The 8963-nt window shown below is 39.0% G+C and overlaps 1 protein-coding gene across 1 annotated transcript in view; it reads right to left on the bottom strand.

Moving 5' to 3' along the window:
* Positions 1 to 5974: 5974 nt before the first annotated feature.
* pcbp2 (poly(rC) binding protein 2) overlaps positions 5975 to 8963 on the bottom strand; it is a 40283-nt gene continuing 37294 nt past the window's right edge. Inside the window, exon 12 of the mRNA XM_060931706.1 lies at positions 5975 to 7041. Within this exon, the coding sequence (XP_060787689.1) occupies positions 7005 to 7041 (37 nt within the window). The 3' untranslated portion in view covers positions 5975 to 7004. The remainder of the gene's footprint in view (positions 7042 to 8963) is intronic.

The raw sequence follows: 8963 nt of genomic DNA, 5'->3' as shown, positions 1-8963 counted from the left end.
GTGTGTATTCAAGTCCTGTTTTTCTTTTTTGGTATTGTCATTAGGACCCCCTTGAAAATGAGATGCCACATCTCAAGGGGTTATCCTCAAAATAAATAAATAAAATAAATAAATAAAATTAAGCACAATCAACACGCGCATATAAAGACACTGTTTTCACAGAGATTTTGCAAGTATTCTGTTAGATATGCGGCGGTAGACAGATCTAAGTGCAGAAAAAGTGTTTATTAGCAGACGTCTTATTTACAAAAACAAAACACAAATGAAACCAAAAGCAATGTCATAAACATGGCTAGAAACAAACGCGACAGTGATGATGATAATACTTCGCAAAGCCTCTGTGTCTTTATATGCGTGTGCTGAAAGCGCTCAAATCAGCATCAGGTGTTTCCCATAATGACTAGGTCCTGTGAGTGAGCATGGCCACTTGAGCCTGTGAAGGTGTGACAGTCAAGTGTTCGCCTGCTGTGTGGCCACAACTTTTAGATTGTCTGTATATCACCATGCATCACCAAAACACCTCGCTTTCATCGATAACCCATCACAAGGCAATGGGAGCTGTAGTTTGACCGTAGCTTTAGGGAACTTATTTTTTTCATACAAACTTTGTTATAGATTTCTATTTTATGACTTCTACATTATCAAGTCAGTACAAAAACATTTTAGAGTTCCAAATGTTTGTTTTCCAGTACAAAATTAAATGTTAATTTTTTTTCTGTATCTGAACAGCAGGTTACATAAGAGACCACTTTTCAGATTAAAAAAGAAAACATAATGAAGGCTACTGGGTTTTGCTGCAAAATTAAGAAGCAAGTGTGACAAAGTGTCCAGAACAACTGTGGCTGGTTCTGCAAGATGCTCAGTAAAACCTACAAGTAATTTCCTTATAAAACTGCACTAATTGTACCCGAGAGTACTATATTTTTTAAGCAAAGGGTTGTTGCACACCAAATATTGACTTTTTTCATTTATTATGGCTTATTGCTGTTTATAGTATTTTTTTAAATGTTGAAACATTTAATTATTTTTAAGCCATTTTTGATCTACAGGATTTCTTTACAGGTGCCTAAGACTTTTGCACAGTACTGAACTTCGTGTATATACTGTATATCCACTTCAGATTTACAGATGTCTTTGACTTTGTACTTATAAATAGGAACAAAAATGTATGTATTGATGAGCAAAAACAGACATATGTTTAAAAAAAACAACACTGATATTACAAAAAGTATTCAGACAACACAAATTACCAATACTTAGTGACAAAGCTGGTTTTGGCAGTTACAGCTTTAAGACATGTACAGTATAAACTAATTACCTTTTTTTTTTGCAGCACTGGCAGTTGTTCTTGGGCTCATACACACAACCTTCATCTAATCATGAGGAGATGAACTACTGACTAAATAGTATTGGTTCCAATAGAGCTGATTTGTCTAAATGCTTTTTAAGATGCATCTCTGTGTTTATTTTTATGCTGAGAAATTTTGCTTGGGCTGTAGGAATGGACATAATTGCAAGATACACACAATCAAGTTTTTGAGATCACTGACCACCTACTGTAATGTACACTCACTAATTTATAAGGAACCCCTGTATTTCTGCACATCTATGGAAATTTGTAATCAGCCTATCATGTAGCAGCAGCACAATGCATTAAATCATATAAGCACAGATCAAGAGCTTCAGTTAATGCTCAAATACCAAAACAGGAAGAAACATCAGAATTGGAAGAAAATGTGATCTCAGTGACTAAGTATTTCCAAGGTGACTGGAAACACCTTGTTATTGTGGGAGGTCAAAGGAGAATGGACAGATGGATCAAGCTGGTAGGAAGGCTACGATAACCCAAATAACCACTCTTTACAACAGTTGTGAGTAGAAAAGCATCTCTGACCACACTGTTTTACCTAGATTTTGAAGGTTTCTAAAAATAAGTATCTTATAATTTGGCTAGTGAATATGTCCCAAAAGAAAGCCAAAGTTCTTGTGGAAACGCTCATATAAATGGTTTATAAATAAATCTGTTTGTACCCAGCTTGATAAACAAGGTCCAGTGCCAATTGTGCAGCCAGATGCAGTTTTACTTGCAAGATATTGTGATTAAAACATCCTAATTAGATAATTTTAGCAGTGTTTGGAGATCAGACTAATCTGCACTTTGTTTACTTTGCTCCCTTTTGAAGCATCTTCTCAGAGGGCTTTTTCTTACCCTTTCTGCACCACTTTACCACTCCTTGTCCCTTCTTTAGTAGATATATGTATTCTGTTCCACATGACTTTTATTTACAGAAACCGCACAGAGATGAGGCAAACATTGCCCACTACTGTTGAAAGACCTGCAAGATCATGCTTTATTAACCAACTTTATTAACTTTTATTGCAGACCAAATATAATTTCTAGAAACTGCAAAATTTGAGAAGAAAAAACAAACAAAAAAAAGGAAGTGAAACTAGGACACCAAGATTTCTTCTGATGGCCAATCCTAGCCTGAGTGCAGTTCATTTATTGCGGTTTTGTGTGTAGCTTGTGTTCTTCAGCTGCTTTCAAGTTGTTCTGCAACTCTTTTCAACTGACTAATAGTTTCTTTCTTACCTTTCCTTATCATTCACCTGAGGGTGGGTTGTGCTTCCCCACATTTAAACATTTCTTCATGCTTCCAGTTGGAGACTTGACATCCACACACCAGTAAGCACACCAGTTGTCCCCTTAAGTCAATGTCCAATATGGGTATATATAGTGTAATGTTTTTATAAGCTTAGTAGCCAGGTTCCCCTTTATGTCTGTGGTTAAAAGAGAAGAAGAAGAAACCTTTGTCACATGCACAGTTCAAGCACAGTGAAATTCATCCTCTGCATTTAACCCATCTGAAGCAGTGAACACACGCGCGCACACGCACGCAGAGCAGTGGGCAGCCACACCAGAGCACCCGGTGAGCAGTCAGGGGTTAGGTACCTTGCTCAAGGGCACCTCAGCCCAAGGCTGCCCCACGTCAACCTAACTGCATGTCTTTGGACTGTGGGGGAAACCGGAGCACCCGGAGGAAACCCACGCGGACACGGGGAGAATGTGCAAACTCCACACAGAAAGGCCCTCGCTGGCCGCTGGGCTCGAACCTGGAACCTTCTTGGTGTGAGGTGACCGTGCTAACTACTACACCATTGTGCCGACTTTTTTTTGGTATACAAGTATACAGAATTTTTTTTTCAAAGGTCTAAAATTAATGTTGGGTAAGGCTTAGTGAATTCAAAAAGACCTTGATTATGCAAGTTTTTGTTTTACAGCAAGGACCTAGCTTTCTCCTTTAAGTTTCCTATACATGTGCCTTATTCTAAAACCAGAAAAGTGGCTTGAACTCCCATCAGCCCACATTTGCAAAGTCTATTTAATAAGATATACAGCCCATGTCTATAAAGTTGTAGAGCTGACCACAGGTAAAGCACTAGGCATATTATGCCCTGCCTAACCAAAAAAAGTAGCAAGCTCACATAATTCATTGGACTGCCTTTAGCATTGATTAGGGCATGCATTCCCCATAGCATTGATTCAACAACCTTATGCCAGGTTACATTTACTTCCATTTAGATTTGCATTTTCACCTACATCTTTTAACGACAAAGGTCGAGTTGAGGGCGGCACGGTGGTGTAGTGGTTAGCGCTGTCACCTCACAGCAAGAAGGTCTGGGTTCAATTTCTTCAGTTGTTTGCTTGATGCAGGCCAGTAGTTTGAACCTTCTGAAACACCACCTTTTTCAACATGGTTGGTAAAGAAATGAGAAGCTACTCACTACAACAAACAGCCATGCTAAGGTCTCACACAGCCAGTTAGTCCACGAGAACCGTGACTGGAACCTCCCAGATTTTGGAGGTGATCTATTGTATAAATTTGGGTGGAGTAAATAAAGCCATGGTACCCGCAGTGGCAACGACGTATGGCCTTACAGCGATGATGGCAGTGTGTTTTCACGACTACAGTATGACACAGCAAGACTCACGCCCTAGGCAAACTTTTCACTTTCTAGAGAAATGTTGTTCCATGAACATTGAGCTCGCTGGTTGCAACAGAATGCCTTATGCCCACATAAGCCTCCCATATGCCTTCACAGTTGCAATGGACGAATTTACGGTTGACCCCTGGAAGGCTCAAAATCGTCTATCAGCATCTACTGTGAAGTGATTCCGGCTACAGGAGACCTTAGCTTTAGGGTTAAAAGACTTGTTGCCAGCTGAAACATATTACTCACTGCAGTAATTATCCAATCAAAAGGTTCTTAAATACAAACCGTGACACTTTTTTGGCCAGGCAGTGTATACAACAGTGGTGCTTCAAACCAGAACTCACTGTCCTCACTGTGCTTTAATTTAATTTGTATCAATACTTCCCCCGCCCCAGCTGAAATGAAAACCTGATTGTGCTAATAACCAAAAGAACTGAAATATTTTGATAAACTTCCTGAATTGAAAATGGTTTTGCTTTGGCAGGGGGACGACGACACTGACCACCTCACACTGTGTTGATTTCAGAAAACCCAGGGTCAAAAAAATCTCTCTCTCGCTCTTTCACACACACAAAAATATATATACATGCAGCACACCTAATATTTAGTTAAAAGTCCCCTAGCAAGACAGACCTCGACCTTGTTGATGACTTTAGGTTGCAATCAACAAACTCCCAGTAGAATTCTGGTTGGATACTTAATTCAGTCAAGAAGAGCAGTGGAGTTCAATTAAATGGGTTTCCTGGCATGGACCTGACATTTAAAAGACAGCCCACATATCAATAGGGTGGCGGTCAGGACTTTGGGAAAGCAATTCCAACAGCTTAATGCTAGCCTGCTTCGTCCATTCTATAGGATCCTTTGAGGTGTTTAGGGTCATTGTCCTGTTCAAACACCCAACTATAACCAAGTTACTGATTGAAGTTATGCTGAAAAATTCTGAGGTAATCCTCCATTATTCCATCGACTTTGTGTAATGCACCAGTTCCACTGGGAGCAAAAACAGCCCAAGAGCATGATACTACCACCATGCTTAGCAGCTGATGCAGCATTCCACTGTACCTCTAGGCATTGTAGCCAAACACCAATCTTTGGCTCATCTAGCCATAAAACTTTGTCTGTGTAGTCAGCTGCAAACTTTACTCAAGCTTGAAGATGCAGGAGTTTGGAGCAGGGTTTCTTTCTTGGATAGCAGCCCCTTAGTCCATGGCTATGTAAAGCCCGCTTGACTGAAGATGGTGTTCCAGCAGCTTCCAGTTCAATGACAAGCCTGTGCCTTGGCAGATAATGCTTGATTCTGATCATCCAAGCCAATTTCCTCTCAGCAGAGTGTGACAGTTTGAGTCTTCCTTCAGCAAAGTGACTACACCTCCCAACAACTTGCATACAATTGTTTGAATTGATCTTGGAATCTGCAGTTATTTAGAAATGACTAAGACCCATTCCTGGGCTGTGTAAACCTATGATCCTCTTTCTCAAATCTGCAGAGCTCTTTGGGGTTTCCCATTACCCTTATGTTGACACAAAGAAGCTACCAGCTGTAGTCAATCATGATCCCTAACAGGAAGTTAAAAGGCCTTGCCAAGTTAAAACATTTTGGAACTTTCAGCACCACTGAATTAATAATCCAAGCGAGCATACAATTTTTTTTTTTTTTTACCCTGCATGTATCATTTTGGCCCCATGTTGGTTTCAGAAATTCAGCCCTGTACACCAAATCTGAGAGGTGTTTTTTCTCTATTTAAAAAAAAAAAAAAAAAAAAAAAGTGTGGTACAAATCAACGGAACAGTTCAAAGAAGTCACTGAAAGGCCAATATTGTCATGAGGTTCCTATCCATGACATTCAGGGTCCTTGCATGTAAACTCCTGACCACAACTGTATACAGATGTTATACAGTACTCACAGTAGTCTATGGATAAATTGGAATTCTACGATGGTTCAAAAAAGGGGCAAAAAAACCCACATTCAATTGATAGTTTCAGCATTTCACATCTTTTTAATTTGCATTTTATAGTTTTTTTTCATTCCTGTTGCACTTCAAATCTAGAATATTCTGAAAACGTGCACAAAAAAGATTTTAGGTTCTCCTTTACAAAATAAAAATTTTAACCAAGCAAACTGAGAAAAGAGGAAACTAGTGTTACTTCTAGAATGATCCTTCTAGTTGATTAATCAGTCACACCATATAAACAATGAGTCAGTTTGGAATCCTTTGCAGGCTCCCCACCCCAATAGGTTAAAAAAAATATTCTCTCTGTTTAAAAGAAATATTAATCAACTCATCACATCAGCATTATTTATCAATTTATCAGAAATGTCTGACACGATGCTCTTGCCCATCCCTCTATCAAAATGGCCTTCAGCTTCTGGGGGGGAGAAAAAAATAAAATAAACAGGAATGACAAGAGGAGACATTTGACCAGCAATCAACAAATACACTGCTGCCTTCAATCCACTGAAATACTTCACAAATTGGGTGACAAAGTAACAAAGGGGGAAAACGAAGGACAAAAGAACCAAGAAACGTGAAATAGGAGCTTGTCTACACAAATCGACAGTTTCCTGGATATAAATTAAAATAGACAATTTGTATGGTACACTGAAAAAGCAGTTAATTTATGTTATTAGTTCCCCCCATATGTTTTGTAAGAAAAATCTTACAAAAATCTTTAAAAAAAAAAATTTTCCCAGTACTTTTAAATCATATTGTGTACAACAGGATATGTTGAAAACCAAAGTGTTAAAAACTATACGCAAAAGGGATTTTAAAAACATGTCCATGAAATAAATAAATAAAATACCTATGCATATTAACTTCCAGAAAATATATTTATGAAGCACAGCCTGCATGGGTGAGGACAAAAGCTGGGTTGAGAATACTTTGTTGCTTTTTTTTTTTTTTTGCAGAAAGTGAGTGCACGTGTGCACACTTGTTTGTGTGTGTATATAGGTAGCGGGGGTGGGGGGGGTAACTGGCTAATGGAGATATGGCGGCGTACGAGAAGTTCAGTTTGTAGCCAGTCCTGTTGCCTCAGAAGAAAGTCTGGAAGACAAAAATCAGCAAAAACAGCAGCATTACACTAAAAGAAATCGTAAAGTGAACACACTTATGTACAATCCTTGTTCCTAAACTAGCTATTTAATTAAAAGCCTTAAATGGCCTAAATTTCTCATGTATACAATAAATTACAGCACCTTTCTCACACCCAAGGTCACTTCATAGCTACAAATGCTAATCAAATATACCATGCACTGAGAGACTCCAGTTGAAATTATGCACCCCTCAGAAAATAGCATTATGCCAGTCATCTGAGAATCCATAATTTCAACCAAGCCTCTCAGTGCATTGTATATTAGATTTATATCCCTCATCAAAAAATTTCAAACTTAAAAAAAAAAAAAAAAAAGTGTCCAGATTGAATCTCGACATACTCACTAGAGGCAGCCAGGTTTGTTTACACTAGAGCAATCTTTGATCTGCGCATGTGCAACATACCATGCTATCAGCTGCCTTACTAGGCATGATCATGATACGTAGAGCTACACACAGCAAGGCTCGTGGAACCACAGCTGTGACTAGAGTCGGCCGTGTAGCTTGAAATTGTGACGGTCCATGGTACATCCAGGATACCCCATGATTGGCTCACACCATACATTTTTATTTATTTAAATTTTGACATCACAAGATCCATTGCTTAAAATCAGTGGTGGAACTATTTTGTCACATGAGCCATCCCTGCTCAGGAATTTTTTGATGTGGGATGCAACGCATATTACATGCTGCGTCTTTCTTGGTGTGATTAAGGCTACAGCCACACGACAATGGCAACGAGATGTTATTTAAAAATATATCGCGTCCAAATGGGCAACAATCAGTAAAATATCAGGTCCATATGGCAACGCAACGCTTGCTGAAAACGATGCAATACACATGCCACACCTCTAGGGGTGCTGTAAGACGGTCCCTTCGGAGACACCAGAACAATAGAAGTAGTAACGACGCATGCGCATAAACTATTATGCGCGAGACTTCATATTAGCCACAAAGTCAGGAAAATCTGTTTGTAAAATTACATTATAATGACCAAATACAATGAAAAGTATTTTTCCAGTCTCACCTGTGAAAGGTAATCCCATGTGATCTCGTTTGGACAGAAAACCTGTTGGTACAGTTAAACGCAGCTAATCTTTATTCTCCGCTTTGACCTATCCAAAATGGCGGCGAGGATGACATATGATTCTACGCGGAAGGCAGCGTCTTCAATGGTCCGGAATAAAGTGAATGATACACGTTGATGGAATTAATTTGTTGTTTCTCACCTGTGAAAGGTAATCCCATATGATCTCGTTTGGACGGTAAACCTGTTGGTACAGTTAAACGCAGCTAATCTTTATTCTCCGCTTTGACCTCTCCAATATGGCGGCGAGGATGACGTATGATTCTACGCAGAAGGCGGTGTCTTTAATGGTCCGGAATAAATTGGATTAATTTGCTCCTCTACGCCCTTTTTAAGGAATGTATTGTCGGACTTAAATCAACATCTGAAGAGGTGAGATCGCTCCTTTTTTCCCCTATTTTTGCTGGCGGGATTGCACCATTACACAAATATTCACAGTGAAAATATTTTGTAAGCGCGTTTCATGAACCAAGTTATAGGATTTGTTAACAACTCGCATCGCAATGAGAAGATCATTGGCACTACTGGTGTTAAGAATCAGACCATTTCATAAATTAATATTTTGCTGTAGAGCTGCAGTGTTTGTACAATTGCATGTTTTTGCTTCACTATTACTGTCACTATTCTGCTTCTTGCATTACTACTGTGAACTAACACTGAACATAATAATAATAATAATAATAATATCCAAGCTCGTGTTTCACTCTCACTAGTGCTCTGTAAGGCTTTTTCCTGGTGATATTCGTTACACTTCTACCCGGCGTGAAGCACTCACAGTCATGTGGTT

This window comes from Neoarius graeffei, chromosome 10, assembly GCF_027579695.1.
Source record: "Neoarius graeffei isolate fNeoGra1 chromosome 10, fNeoGra1.pri, whole genome shotgun sequence".
Lineage (NCBI taxonomy): Eukaryota > Metazoa > Chordata > Actinopteri > Siluriformes > Ariidae > Neoarius > Neoarius graeffei.
The sequence above is the reverse complement of the archived record's forward strand: the minus strand, read 5'-3'. Positions and strand labels throughout refer to the sequence as shown.